At 35.8% G+C, this 16,048-nt stretch overlaps 1 protein-coding gene across 2 annotated transcripts; it reads left to right on the top strand.

Moving 5' to 3' along the window:
• Positions 1 to 5,555: 5,555 nt before the first annotated feature.
• On the top strand, positions 5,556 to 14,786 carry LOC135155131 (uncharacterized). Of its 2 annotated transcripts, XM_064103866.1 has the most exons (4): positions 5,556 to 5,786; positions 6,270 to 6,356; positions 9,192 to 9,258; positions 12,307 to 14,786. In XM_064103866.1, the coding sequence occupies exons 1-3, from the start codon at positions 5,576 to 5,578 to the stop codon at positions 9,248 to 9,250; spliced, it is 357 nt and encodes a 118-aa protein (XP_063959936.1). In that variant the 5' UTR covers positions 5,556 to 5,575; the 3' UTR covers positions 9,251 to 9,258; positions 12,307 to 14,786. The 2 variants fall into 2 exon arrangements, with proteins under 2 accessions (XP_063959936.1, XP_063959937.1); XM_064103867.1 differs by lacking the exon at positions 9,192 to 9,258.
• The last annotated feature ends 1,262 nt before the right edge of the window (positions 14,787 to 16,048 follow it).

Here is a 16,048-nt window from a genome sequence, read left to right as displayed (position 1 = left end):
CAAGTTATCTGTCTCCGGCTCTTCCCTTCTCTAATGCTTTCTATCCACCCCCAACCCCCCCCCCCCTGTCCGATTTTCTACTTTTCTCCGGCTAATTCATCTCTTTTCTACACTGTAAAAAAATTGGGTAACATTTTTACTACCACGAGGGTCATTATGTGTCCAACCAATTTTGGGAAGTATTTTACCCAATGCGGGAAGCATATTGTCCAGTAAGGTTTAAAAATAAGCAGCAATTACTTTAGAATGGGCAAAATTTCCATCACACTTTATAAATAAAAATGCCAAAAAGAAATGCCCAATGTTGGTTTGACACATAATTACCCTCATGGAGCACTTATACCCAATATTTTTAGAGTGTATATATTTCTTTCCCCGTGCACGCGATCACACACACACACGCACCCCCCTCCCCCTCACACCCTCTCGCACACCCACGCATACTCCTTCTCTTGTTCTCTCGCTCTGTCGTTCTCTGTCTTTTTTTCACCGACTGCCTCTCTATCATCCCTACCCCTTCTTTCTCTATTTCTCTCCTTCTATTTCTTTTCTTTTCTCTCCCTATGCTCCTCTTCAACCCTGTCGATACTAATTCGATACAGCGGTCAAACACACAACATCATCAGCGCGATTTAATTCAATTATCGGCCATAGAGAACTCCTTGTCTTGTAGCATCGGGACCTTTTTTCTCTCTCCCTCTTTCAGTCGTATTGTCACTTCGCTATAACAAGAAAGGAGACATAGAATTTCATATAATCAATACAAACACCTGATGGCAAAGAACCTTAGATCGAGTTGCCCCTATCCGACCCAACTATCCAACAATACACTTTTCTTCAAGTGCCCTCATATTTAGGGTTTATTTCTAATTGTCTAATGGCAATTCGTCAAATAGCCAACTCGTCTATTTTGGTCTACCATCAGTTCGTCCACTCACCACATGATCAACTTTCATTTAGTCTAACGCCATTCCGTCTAATAACCAGTTGGTCCAATGGCCAGTTAGTCCATATTACCATTTTGTCTAATTGGACTTAGTCTTAAATTGAGCATAGTGAATGAAAATGAAATGGATATTAGACCAACTGGTTATGAGACGAAATGGTGATTAGACGAAGTGATGATTGGGCCAAATGGTTGTTAGACGAAATGTTGATGGACGGAATGGCATTAGACTAAATGAAAGTAGACCATGTGGTGAGTGGACATGTTGGCAGTAGACGAATTGGCAATTTACCATGTTTAGAGGGGGTAGACCGGGAGATATGATTATTTTCATTTCAATCTTGAAATTGAATTGAAGGAACCCAACGCACATGTAGTAAATTTCTTTGATAAATCCAAACCGCCGCCCATTCTAATTTGTTTCTGTTCTAATCTTTACGAACTAGTATGAACGAAGTGGAAATATATCGAGTTCAATATAGCTAGATAAATTCCCTGTCACCCGTTTTGTTACCTGCTCAATGTGATCTATTTAAAGCGTTTAAAACCGATTAACCTTTCTATGAAATCTTTCTTGCTACGGAAATTGACCCATCAGTGTTAATACTGTCAGGCGAAATCCCTAACATCTATCGATGGCACCTAAATCGTTAGCATCAAAGGATCCTTCGGTACTGATCCTTGAGTGGGAGAATGCGTTATGTATATCCAAGATTATTTTGAACGAATTTCCATCCATTTCTCTTCGGCAAGGGGTAGGTTTATTATGAAGTATTAAATCGTGGTTAGGCGGGAAAAAAACACGAATACACAAATGAACATTAATATTGCACTCTGCGTCTCCAGAGGGGGTGTTATCGCATATTTTGATGACGTTTTGTTGAGATTTCGCTTGCAAAATTTATATAGATTTCTTGGAGAAAGGTTACTTTACCTTTGTTTCGTTTTTATTCAAGGAGGGCAGCCAAAGATTGTTAGGCACTTTTTACAACCATTTTTTCGGTTCTTAGACTTGTTGTCGTTTTTTCAGTTTTGTTTTTATTTTTGTTCTTTACTTTTGTCAGAAAAAATGCGCAGACAAGACATTTTGCTGAAATTCGGGACTTTTTTCCCTCACGCATGGCACACGAAACGTTGATTTTTGTTGATGAACTTTTTTGTTGTTGTTTAGGCGGTTTATCTGAATCATGATGATTTGATATGAAAATACACACACACACTATGTATGTATGTATATATATATATATATATATATATATATATATATATATATATATATATATATATATATATATATATATATAAAAGAGAAACAAGGTTGAAACTTTCATGCTTTAATCCAACAAAATTTATTGAAGTCCACAAATTTTCGACGAGTACATACCGTCTTTATCAAGTGTATGTACTCGTCGAAATTTGTGGACTTCAATAAATTTTGTTGGATTAAAGCATGAACGTTCAACCTTGTTTCTCTTATATATATCATGTATGTGGGGAAAGTTGGGGCAATATTTCGCTTTAAAGGTTAAACGTGAACCTTCTTAGAAATTTAAGACCTGAAGGTGGTACAGTAATTTCTTTTGATAAAATAATTGAAAACCTAAAAGTTTGGGAATATTCTACATGATCGTTCGCTCTTTGTCGGAAAAAATTGTAATTCTGTTACAGCATCTTATTGATGGGTTAAGTTTCCGATGCTCTTCTCTCTTTTCAACACATCATATCTATCAATCTTTTTAAAGCATTTTAGGCAACCACAGGGGCGGATCCAGGATTTGCCAAAGGGGGGGGGGGCAAACTTTTCGGATTAAAATTTTGACAAGCCAAAAAAAAAAGGTTTCGACAACAAATTAAGGGTATTTCGTACCCGAAAAAAATTTGACAAGCAAAAAAAAAGGAAAAAAAGGTCTTCAATTTCAAAAGGGGGGCAAATCTCGGTTTTAATGGCATTTTTACATTACAAATTTTAATTTTTCTTCTCAAAAGGGGGGGGGGGCACGTGCCCCCTGTGCCCCCCCCCCCCCCCCCCCCTGTGGACCCGCGCCTGGGCAACCGCTAACTTTATGGCTGACAGTGCCTCAAATATTTCTAATTCATTATTACAAATAAATCATGCAATCCTTATTTGATACCATAATGTCCTGCATGCCCTTTTCTGGTAATTAGGCCCTTCTCACTTATGGGAGAAGCAAAAGCTTTGTAATCACTCCTAAGCTTCTCTCAGCTTTTACTGACGCAATAACCGGTCATTATGAATTTCTCTTACTTCTTCTCACCTTCCCTAAATAAATAGATTGGGTATCGATGGTTTGATCATTGAGGTCAATGGTTTGATACGCGACTATTTTTTCGTTTCCACTTTTTTCCTCGCCTCGAAGCAATGATAAGTGACTCGTTGCAGCTATTACGGGGATGACTTAAGTCGGGCCATTTTTTTTTTACTTCGTGAGACTTCTGATGGCCGTTCACTTCATTGAATTTCCCCTGTTTTAGGATAGGCCTATGACATCTTGAAAGCAACAATATTTTCCACTTCTCGACCACCGCTATCCCCCCCCCTCTCTCTCTCTCGCACCCCCCCTCATTCTCCCATCCATTTCTATCTCTCCCCTTCCCTCTCTCTGTCTGTCTCTCCCCTCGTTCCCCCTCTATCCCTCCCTCCCCCTTTCACGCACTCTCTCTCTCCCCCCCCCCCCCTCTCTATCTTTTTTATTCCTCCCTCCCTTAAGATTCTCCCCAGTTTGGTTAATGTATTAAGATATTTCTTTATTCGTCTTAGAACTTCATTTATAAGGAAGTATTAAATGTACCAAATTTCCATGTTGATGTAAGTATTTAGTATCACAGTAATTTGCGTATGAAGCGAAACAGACATGGTGGAATGTTCCCTCAATATGCCTTACATGTCGACCAAGATCAGTTAGTGCAACATCTGGCAGCAACCAGTTTTGTTGCTGCCATGATTGCGATTGTGTCTCCGATTTCCGGTTATCTTCTACGTTACAAATGGAAAAGATAATATACCCCGTCGAAATATCATAACAACATCATTATTAATTATTTCACGGGGTCCTGCCTGCCTGCTTTCCCCCTCATCATATGCTCGTTTGGAGCGACCAGCAGCCCGTGAAGCGCAAAGGACTATAGGATTGAAAATAGAAACAACGAAAGGAGGCTGTAATGAAGATACCAGACTTTAAACCGGAAGTCCCAAAAAAAAATAGAAATAAAAGTTGAAACATACATAGCAGCACTTCCCCCTTTTCAGCCTTTGTTCCGATAGTTAGGTACGGTGGTAAAATTTTGACACGACCTAACACAAAAAAGACAAAGTGAAAAGATGGGGGGGGTGAATTGTTTTAAATACAAACTTTACCCAAAACGCCATTCGTGTCCCCTCAAAATATTTGGATCATTACGCCATTGGACATGTTGGAAAAAATGTAGCATTTCGACCGAAAGCGTTATGCCAACGGAAATTGACAGAATCAGTTGAAATTTCCAAGATATGAACCCGACACGCGTGTTTCTACTTTTTTTATTTTAGAACATGAAATGGATCACTTTAAAGGCGACAATCGAATTTGCAAAAATGACATTCATGACAGGAAATAAAACACATCGTCCATCACATACCTCTTGAATTATTTTACCTTCGATTTGTTGGGCTTATTTCTAGATTCGAACCCACGACCCTCTGATTAATAGGCAAGAGTCACTGCCACATGGAACTCCATGGAAAGCGCCACCAAAATCATACAAAAGATCAATGATCTTGAAAATTGCAACTACACTTTTTTAATGATATCCCCGATGTGAAATATTTTTTTAATTGTAAAGAATCATAAATTCTGTCCGTTTAGAACGAACTCACTTTTTTGGGGTACGCAAAATCAGTTTTACATGAATTTACCAAAGTTTTAAAGTTTATGCAGTTTAGACATTGAGCATAGCGATCCTTTTGATTTATCATGAGTAATGAGTCATAGAAATCATAACAAAACGCACAGTAAGTGTATTCATTTATTGCATTTCAGACTAAAACTTCTAGTGCCATCTATATATTTCATGAGAACTGTTGAAAAAAGTTATGTATCCGTTGGGTACTCTTTACATACGTGTTTCATATGCTCTATATCCATCGAGCATCCGTCCACTGTGATTTCATTGTTCGCCCATTTTGTCCATTGTCTGGAGCGGATGAAAACGGATGGAACCATCCCGAAATGTTGCTTATCCGCTGTATTCGTTATGACTGATGAATACGTTTTGTGTCCGTCGGCCAGTGGGACCAGACCTTTATCTTGCCAAGCCAAGTTACATGTTGACATGGAAAGAATAATGATGCCAACTTGATGTTACCCTTACATTATATCTCGCCATGACGACATATCATTATATAATCGGCTTGGGTATAAACGTATCACGCCATGGCGAAATATAACATTTATGCGTCATCTTGGCAATATAAACATATCTCGCAATGTCAACATCATAGTTATGTCGACGTGGCAAGAAAAAAAATGTCTCGCAGTCATGTCAAATCGATGAAACTTAAAAAAATCTTGTTTTCGTTGCTTCTTATTCTTTTTTCATGTCTCTCAGATCTGCACACACAGAACATACACCATGAAAGTACAGAGCGGACTTTGCATCTGCGCGTTGGCCATTGTGACCTTATCGATCGTAGCGGAAGCGACCTATGACCTCCAGAGATTACTAGGCCTTGACGCGGAAGACCAGTATTCTAAACGAGACGGCACCGACCTGGACCAAGAATTCGAAGGAGAGTGGGAGGATCTCCCATTCAAAAGAGGGGTCGGCACCCAAAAGTTCATTGGTAAGTCATGTAGGCCTAGTCACACCAGCGAAACCGACTCGAGACCGGCCAAAGCTTTGACATTATTTCCTATGACATATATGTACCGTCGGTCCATTTGGAGATTGTTTCGCCGGTGCAACAATGGTATACAGTTTATAAATACAACTACTAATCTGATTGGCCAATATAATTGTTAATTGGTTGTGACGTTTTACGTCGTCTAAAATCAATTTCAATATCGTTTGATAGATACGTACCAAGTAAGCATAACGACTAGAATAAGGAGAAGAAATACTGCGGGAAGTATAATTTTATGTCTGTTCGGAGTACCAGCCAAGTTGTGATTTATTCGCTCGTAGGTCTACGTCCGCAACCTCATGCAGTGGGCTCCATTAATGTTTAGCCTCTCATCAAAATAATGCGTAGAGGGTGCTGACTAGCAATTACATATTTCCACCATCTTTGATATTATGCCATGTTGTTTCTTTTTTTTCTGTGTAGCGTGTTTCCACCCTGGCCTACGGACAAAATGTTTTTGCGATAGAACGAAACCAAAATACAGCAAGCACTATTTCTATTACTGTAGAGGTGAGTATGGGTATTGTGTGTAAATAAATGAGAATTGGCGACAATTCCCACTTTTTTTACGGGCTTCATTTTGACAAATAGGGAAAGTTCAGACTGAACTTGCATTACACTGCCGAAGAGAACACAGCGTCACACAATGTTTTCACAGTGTTTATACTCTGTTTCCATAGGGTTAAGACTATATTGGCGTCGCTTTACAACGAGCCGATAATCTCGTCTGGTGTGGCGCGATAGGTAAAACGATGCGCTATTATGAGCACTGGCGTAAATCCTTGTGTCACACTCACACCTATTGTTCAGGGGGGGGGGGGGATCTATTGTTCCATTCCCCGCTGAACAATAGCTTTGACGCAAGGATTTACGCGAGTGATTATGAGTTCGCTGCAGTCAAGGTCATTGACGCAGTTTCGAATCTCGTTTTGAGCGATTTTTCAAAGTTCTCTATAAAAAATAAAAAAAAATTGTGGCAATACTCTGAAAAATTCCGAGATTTGTAGTCTCATTTAAAGCCTCCAGAACAGACTTAGCCCTTATCGTATGGTTATGAGTCTGCCGAATAAACGTCAATAGAGTCTTGAAACTTCACATGGTGGACTATGTGAAGATGTGACCACATGCTATCCTCAAATTTATATGTATAAAGATAGTTTTACACTGTAGACATTACCACAATAAAAGTAGGCCATATTCACAGTGTATTCATATGGTGGACCATGCGAAGATTTGATACTGTTAAAGGGGTCATCCAGGCGGAAAATAACTACTCTAAATATTAAATATAGTAAATTTCACAAAGCAAAATGCTAAAAATTTCATCAAAATCTAATTACAAATAGCAAACTGCTGAATTTCAAAGTTTATTAATATTTTGTGAAAACAGTTACATGCACATCGTCGAGAATATTCATTAGGTGGGCTGGTGATGTCACAGCCCCACTTTCCTTTTTTGTTATGTTGTTACTTGAAATCATAGTTATTTCATATTTTTATACAATTGTGTATGACATGTCTCCCTTATAATAAAACAATTTGCAGCAATGGATATCTTATGCAGTTCATCAGTTGCCAATCATTTTTTTTGTTTAGTTATTGGAGGACAAAATTTGAATAAACATGATTCCATGTAATATTTCTTTAAAGTGGGATATGACGATATCAGGTTGCTCAATGAATATTCATGAAGATGTACATAGAACTGGTTTAGCGAAATAGGGGCCCCTTGGTAGAGCAGTTTTGTAACTGAAAGGGCTACCCTGCTGAGATAAAACGGAAATAAATAGATTAATAAATAAATAAAAAATAATAAATAAATAAATGAATGCAAACCTTTATTTACGATTGATCCTATTGTCCTAAGCTATATGCATAATGTCCTCTGTAAGCAAAAAAAAAAGCAAACTGAATTTTCAAAATATCGATGAATGCATGACTTTACATCATATCTATTGATTCTGTTTTCGATATTCCCCTGCCATTACACGTTGAAAGTAAGGGATTGTGCCATCATGAAAATTGTTTAGAATTTGTTCTTGTTCTTAGGCTTTACATGGGTATTTTTACCAATCTATCTCTTAATTTCAAACTTGGATTTGATTATTTCTCTAATTCCCTTGATATGTCAATGTATTCCTTTATATCGGGCAAAACAAAATAATGAATGATCGGATAATGTATTTGTGAATTGAATTGAATTGAATTGAATTTATTTGAACGTCACTGGCATTCGCCAACATTTTGTTCAAAACAAGAAGTACAAAATAATACAAAAGAAATATATACAATTCAAGGAATATAGGCAGATATTTGTGTAATTCTTGCCTCCCACTTGTTTTAATCTCATCATCATTTTATGATACAGTTATATTCTTGAAATTAAAAGAGTTGATACATGTGCCGTATGATTTAGTATCATCCGATTAATCATGTTAAACTAATCCTCCGGATCGGAAGAAAATTTTCGAACTGAGATATAAGACTTGATAATGTCACGATTGACTTATTTGAATATTGTAGGCAAGTACCGATATTCATCATTTGTTATCATTCAAGAAAAATGTTAAGACTATGGGGAAACTATTCCGTTATCATGTTTATCTCCCTTTACTTTGGATTAATCATTGAGAACACGCAAATGTCTTCCTCATCAAATTACGCAGGACAGAAAAGGACAACTGATTTCTTATTCCATGAAATATTACAATGATTTATTTTTGCTTGTAGTACAAAATGATAGTTAACAAAAAGAATAAGAGAAATCCAACGAAAAAAAAACATCTCTGTACATTAATATTGACAAGTACCAACCGCAGAACATTACGTGTTTGATGAATTGATCGTTAAGCTTAAGAGAAGAAAAGATTATGTTGAATCAATTATAAGAGTGACTTCGTCATTCAATGCTCATCATTCAAAGTAGACTCATTCTTTCTGTCATTATTTAAAAATATATATATAATTCTTATATTTCATCTTAGCCATGCTAACATCTGTTAGGATGTTTTGTAACGTGTCCTTTACAATATTTTTTTTTCTTTCATTCCCAACCCTTTCTTATATCCGTTTTTCCATTGAAACATTAATCAATGACTAGGATATTTATATTTATTCTTTGAATATGCGAATATTACGATAAACATGAATATGTTGCTCAAAGATAATCCTCGAGAAGGACAAATCTATAAAGGATGAGCTGTTAATATCTTCATACATCGATGCTCAAACATAAAAGCATGATATATTCTATACTTTTTATATTATGATGTAATATATTTTTACCTTTCATCATCCTCTTTTTCTCTGTATCGCATGCCTTTTTCCTATCTCTTGCATGAGAAGTCGCCAATGACGTAGAGGATCATTTTTTAAAATGGACATACTATCGACGAAAACGGTGATGAGGAATGTAAGAAGAGTGAACATCATATATCAACTGGGATCCAAACGAAACTGCTCAAATTTTACAAGGTCACTGCACAAATTCCACTCCGCCATTATAAAACAATATTTTTACACCGGCTAGCTTTAATAATCTTTACTAGGCACATATCAATGCTTATTTCAAACAGCTACTCATTTCTATACACACCGGCTTATTCTTAAGTCAGGTTTAACTTAGACCACGGTCTAACTCTGTGCCCAAATTATGGGGAGCCAAAAATAAATTTAAAATTAAAACAAAAATATATTTTTTGTTGTTTTCATAATGAAGAGAAAAATACTTCAAATAGGCCTACGCCATTTATCATTCACAGACAATTTGGATGTGTACTTTTAGGGATTCGTGCCCCAACTGGCTCTCCATAGTTAAACCATAACTTTAAACCAGGGTTTAATAAGAGCCACTCTGTTCAATCTATCCCCCGCTTACCGTGACATCCTCAGAAGGATCTCTGTGTGACTGTGGGATTGTTCGAATCATTTAGAATGTTAGGTTGATAAACTTCCTGTACTTTCTTTGTAATTGAGCCATTCACTTAAACGTACCCGTGAAAGACGTGTGTCAAAATCATTTTCCTCGTTGTTTCTCTTGCCATTTTGTGGATTCAGAAACCGATCGATGTGATGGCCTAAAGCCTCTCTGTGATTGAACCAATCTCTTAATTATTGACATGTGCTCAGTAAAGATTATCGAATCTAGCCTGTGAAAATATCGTTCATTTTGACTAAGTGGATTTGTGCAGTGCCCTTGTAAAGTTTGATCAGTCTCTGTTAGAACCCAGTTCATAAATCAGGGACTTGCTGATTACCTGTAAAGGCTTAGTGGTATTATGCAAACCTGGCTTTATACGCTCCCATCAATTTATATATGATTTTTATGTTTGCAATTTATTTTTGGTGTTCTTTTGTTCTTTTGTCAGCTTAGATTTCACAATGTACCAGCCCTAGATCTATGATCATGATAATGATAATAATTAACTGACTTTTAAACAAATACGTGATTATTATTCGGAACAAGTGCAACTGGATCCAATAAAATAAAGTTTGGCATTTAATCGTATAAGGGCTGATTTCGACAGTTGATTGCATTGAGTATTATGTATGATCTAAAGTAATAATCAATTTTATGGGGAACTGATCAATACTTGTAGATCTACGATGTAAACGTCGTGTTTTTTTTTTGTTTTTGTGAAATTGTTTTGGCTAAGATCCTTTTCAGTGGAAATGCACAGAGCCGTTATTCACAATTACGTTCACATGGTTTGTGTTGTCTATTTTTGTTTGGATAATGTTGGCAATTCTAGTATGTTATTTATGTACCCATAATTAGCCTCGTCAATTGAGACACATTGGAAATTGGACTTTATTAGAATATCGTATACCATTTAAAAATAACGAAAAATGTGTCCTCAATATATAAAAATCGCACAGATACAATTTTTTTAGATGGACTGACAGACAGAAGATCGGAAAAGCGCAACACAAATTTAAAAATGCATTCTTCAATTGTCATGATTGCACTGTTTTGAAGCAATTGCACATTCCTGTTTCATCTTTTTGCCCTTTTTTTATTTTTTCCTCTTTCATCTTCTTGCCTTTTCTATGTTAATCAATCTATTTTCATAGCCATGCATGTTGGAATACTAAACCAAAAAATTACATTATTTATGAGGGTTAGAAGGATGAATTTAAAAAATGATTAAGTTCGATGTCTTATTTTTTTGCATATTTTGTTTGTTTTTGTTAAGTTGATTACCTATTTTCGGTTCCTTTGCATAAAATTTTATTGGAAATGTTTTATTACCCTATGCTTATTTGTCTTTGTTTTATTATTCCCATTCCTTGTACACTGTCAAAACTCCGGTGTTGATTTAACAACAGTTCGGAATCTATATATGTCCACACAAGACCAAGTATTGAAACAACACCATCTTCCATTTACATAAGTTACATATTGTATTTACATTCTTGGTTATATTTCTATATTATTGAAAGGTTTGTTTTATATGAAATTGGATGTATCCTAATTGTCAATCGGAAGAAAATAAATGTTTACTAGAATTGAACACCAGTTTGGAATCAAACCGATGCTGTTTTAATACTAATTGGTGCTGTATAAACACCTATCCGGTGTTAGACCAAATCCAGACTGGTGTTGGTCAACATTTTTCTGGTGTGGACATAAATAGATTACCTGATTACGGGCTGGTGTTGAATTAACACCTTTTTTTGCAGTGTTATTATCTTATTTGTATGATCACACTAGTAGTAGTTATCGTAATAAGCAATCCTCGCACAGAGTGTATATTAAGTATTCTTTAAAATTCATATGCAAATTTTAGTATAGTAAATGTTGTTATCATTTGTTATTTTGTAATTTTAAAGGATTTTCCTAAAATGTCAGAGGTTGATTTTCAATAATCTGAGAATCTGTTTCGCATGGCTTAAGTGTTAATGTATTTGTTATTAGAATAGGATGTATCACGTTAGCGTATGCATTCAAGTGTGTGTAAAAAACACACACATACATACATATATATAAATGAATATATATATTTATATATATGGATATATATAGACAAAGTTGATATTGTTCTGCTCAGAGTCAGTCAAATAGAATAGAATAGAAAAAAAGTCAAGATGAAATAAGAACTCCATAACGAAAGAAATGTAAAGAAATATCTTTAAAAATACATTCATATATATAAATTTAGAAAGATATATATATATATATATATATATATATATATATATATATATATATATATATATATATATATATATATATATAAAGGAAAAGGGCCCTTTGCACAACGTGTATTGCAGCGCGTCATGTTCTACGTATAGGCGTAAATAAATCAAGCATTAACGCTAGACGTAGCTTCCAAGTATCTTCCAAGTATATATATATATATATATATATATACACCCTCTCACACACCCTCTCACACACACATACTATTGTATTACCATTTATCTAATACTGGTTTCTTTTATTTACCTCCGAATACAGGTACCAGACGCCATGGCATGCTTCGTCCTGTCTGAGTAAAGTCCTTCATTTCCTCGTCTTTGATTTTCGATCATCGTTTTTGCAGCTTCTTGCTTTGCTACTTAAGATATTCCATGGATTGTGTAAGGCGGATATTTCACCAAACAAAGGGTGTGATTAATTCCGTGAATCATTAACATTTCTATTTCTGAATGGGTCTATGATTATTTGGGAAAGTCTTTTTGGTACTTTGCCATCACAAATTACTTAGCAATCATATTCCATTAAACGCTAACATAGTCATGATTTGTTTGGCATATAAAGGCCACCGCACACCTAACGACTGTTCGCGATCCGATTTTGGAACAAATCGCATTTTGCTTATTTTCTGAAAATGTGAATGGAAAATATCATTTTATTTGAGGTTAAAATTAATTGAAAGAATACTAATATAACCATTTCGAAAGATTGCAAGCTTTTATTTTTGAGTAAAGGCCAGATTAGTTTCAAATCGTAGCCAACCGTACGACTGTTATGACGTCATTACGACTAGATATTAAATTCGCTTTTATTCTAAGGAGGATGATAGCATAGTCACAGATTTGATCATAGGTATTCGTACGATGATTTAGAACATTACACAGTAAGATATTCCAAGTCTCAATATTAGCATCAAATTCTACTACATCTTATTCTGAAATCGAGTCGCCGACCAGTCGTAAGGTGTGCGGTCGCATTAAAGAAGAATGGTTATACTATTGTGCTTGACGACATGATGATTATCGTCTCAAATCATGACGACTTCTTAGCTTTGTGAGTCGACATGGTCGTGCAATTATATTTTAGCTCACCGGGTTGGCACCCAAAGCTCGCTCACATGTTGGCATGGTGACCTGAAGATAGGCCTATACGTTGTAAAAGCTGCGGTGTTAATTTAACACCAGTCCGGAATCTAGAAATGACCACACCAGAGAAGTGTTGAAACAACACCGGATTGATATTAAATCGATGCTTAACACTAATTGGTGTTGCATAAACATGATAAACGCGTATCTGGAATTAGTCCAAAACCAAACTGGTGTTGTTTTAACACTTCTCTGGTGTGGTCATACATAGATTCCAGAATAGTGTTAAATTAACACCGCAGTTTTTGCAGTGCACAACCTGATACTCCATCATTACATGTTTTGCCCTTTAGTGTTCAACTTTGGAGGATATATTTATATGGCCATGTCGGTTTTCTAAGTAAATAATCATAAGTCGATATGGCACATTAGATACCTCGAAATCTCTTAAAGCATAATTTCACTGTAAAATGTCCATATTATTGTATTAAAACAACATTAAAAATATTATTCTATCATATTTTCCGAGCGCAGTAATAAGACGGCAATCAACCCGCTAAAAATATGATCAATATTCATAGATTATCTTCAGAACAAATTATGAGACCGGATATCGATGTGTCGGCCATGACTGATTGATTGCAGTGTTATTAGGCCTGTAATCAGAACGATGAATTCGACATTCCATTCAATATATAAATTACTACATAGACGGAGTATTATGTCATATACTATACCATGTACGTATCTCTTTGCATTTAGCATGTTTAGTGTGAACGCATTGCGATGCAAAGATAAAATCTTATGAGAAAAGAACTTACTATATGACATGCGAGAATTTTGTTTTGTTTAGTTTGTCATTACATGCGTAAAGATGTGTAAGAAGCAAACAGATTGATGAGGTCCTAACTTGTGTTTTCACACAAATTCTCAACCGATTAGTTAATAAAATGTTTTTGTTAAGTTATATATTCCACCTATGCAAAGAAGGGTTTAGTCACGTAATCTAATCGGGTTAATAACGATGTATTTGTTAGACAAACTCTGACAATGCGCGTATATTCATGATACTACTTTTTGTTATTTCGTTTAATTTGAGAAAAGGGGAGGAAAGTTCATTTCATAAATAATTAATCAATTTATGGAGTGTTTTATAATGTGTCCACACAATATACGCGCTTTCTTCGATGGGAGATGACTCAAAGGTCATCTCAGTTGAAGGGTTTGATCTTTCACTGTACGGGAGATTAGAGAAAAAAGAGAATGACTGGTGATTGATTGGTCTACATGAATGTAGGCTCTAAAGGCATGAAAGGCTAAAGTGTCATCCAACAGGTTCTCCGCCAGATTCACATCTGAGCCATGCAACCGCGTGGTCCCTCAGGGGTATGATTTATCGCCTTTTCTTTTCAGATACATCAACTGTTTCAACAATAGTTTATTTATTTTTATTTATTTTATTTCCAGGCAAAAGACAATAAGAATATATACAAGAGGAATAAATTACCACCGACTAGTGCCTGAGGATGACTAAAAGAAAAACTAGTTTCTGTTATGAAGCTCTCCTCACTAGTCAGGGTTTACAAATATACAAAATAAAATCAGATAAAATGGCAATATATGTTTAGATGCATTACTTAATAAAACAAAGAACTTAATAATAAAGAGTGTTTGTTTCCATGTGCAATTATAATATCCAGTCAATATGAAGTGTTAACGTATTTAAATAAACAACTTTATGTTATTATCAGATAGTCAAGCCTATGGAGATGGAGTTGCATATATTGTGAGAACTTCAATGTTACATAAGCAGAGAATAAGCAATATAGTCGAACGTGACAACAATGATCATGCTACAAAGTAACACAACAGTAAAATATAGTATCAAAATAATTGTCATATGCATGTATACAATACTCAGAGAGAGAGAAAGAGATAAAAGTGGGGAGGGAGAGAGAAGAAGAACGAAAAGAAGAAGAGGAAGAGAAAGAAGAGGAGGGGAAGGAGGATGGGGAACAAAGAGTTTAGAGAACTGGGGTAGAATGAAAAGAAAGAGAGAGAGGCAATAAAAGAGACGAAGCATGACATACAAAAATGCAAATTCTACTACCATGAATACAGTTGATAACCTAACATACAGGAATAAACATTATGAACAGTACAAGAGCAAATAACTGCATAACAGTACGGTAATTAACAAAATGCATAAAAAAGGGCACAATATTTAAGCTAAGAATATAAGGCTAAATACATGGCCATTTAGCCTGCACAGAGTGAGAAAACAGAGAAAAGTAAGACGAATGAAGAAGGGGAAAGAGAGAGAAATTAGAGGTCTAAAAGGAGACGAGACGAAAACAATACTCTGCATGTCTCATTAAAACGCATTTTCAATTGGAGGCATGGAGAATAAGTGTTCACGTAGAGCATTAAGGAAAGGAGTCACAGATACACCAAGGCAAAGATCTCTGATCTCTGAAGGGATAGCTTCCCAGAATCTGGGGAAAGAAAAGAAACAAGAAAATTTCAGGGCATTACATCGTGCGAATTCATGGATGAAGAGTAACTTGTGAGAGTTCCGAGTTCTTGGCCTGGGTAAGATATGAGTAGGTATGTCGTAAGTTCTAAACAACGATTTTACAACAAAGGCGGTAGATAGGTAGACCAGTCTGTTATACAATGGTGGGAGTTCTAAGCTGTGTAATCTTTCATCATAAGATAGTGAATTTGCCCGATCATAAGGAAAGCAGAAACGTGTGAATCGACGTTGAACTGCTTCAAGAGAGGATATGTGGTTTTTTTGATGGGGTAGCCAGACTGGTATACCGTATTCAATTATAGGTCGACAAAGTGAACAGAACAAACGTTTCAAAATGAAAGGATTTCGTGAATTCACGATCCTGCGGATGAATAGTTGTATG

This window comes from Lytechinus pictus, chromosome 8 (genome assembly GCF_037042905.1).
Source record: "Lytechinus pictus isolate F3 Inbred chromosome 8, Lp3.0, whole genome shotgun sequence".
In the NCBI taxonomy this organism is placed as follows: Eukaryota; Metazoa; Echinodermata; class Echinoidea; order Temnopleuroida; family Toxopneustidae; genus Lytechinus; species Lytechinus pictus.
The sequence above is the reverse complement of the archived record's forward strand: the minus strand, read 5'-3'. Positions and strand labels throughout refer to the sequence as shown.

What these genes read in the sequence shown, in the direction of transcription:
- LOC135155131 (XM_064103866.1), top strand. Translation starts at nt 5,576, where the DNA reads ATGAAAGTACAGAGCGGACTTTGCATCTGCGCGTTGGCCATTGTGACC. An exon ending in CGGCACCCAAAAGTTCATTG is followed by an intron (nt 5,787 to 6,269) that starts GTAAGTCATGTA and finishes TTTTCTGTGTAG; the next exon opens with CGTGTTTCCACCCTGGCCTA. An exon ending in CTATTTCTATTACTGTAGAG is followed by an intron (nt 6,357 to 9,191) that starts GTGAGTATGGGT and finishes TTGCATGAGAAG; the next exon opens with TCGCCAATGACGTAGAGGAT.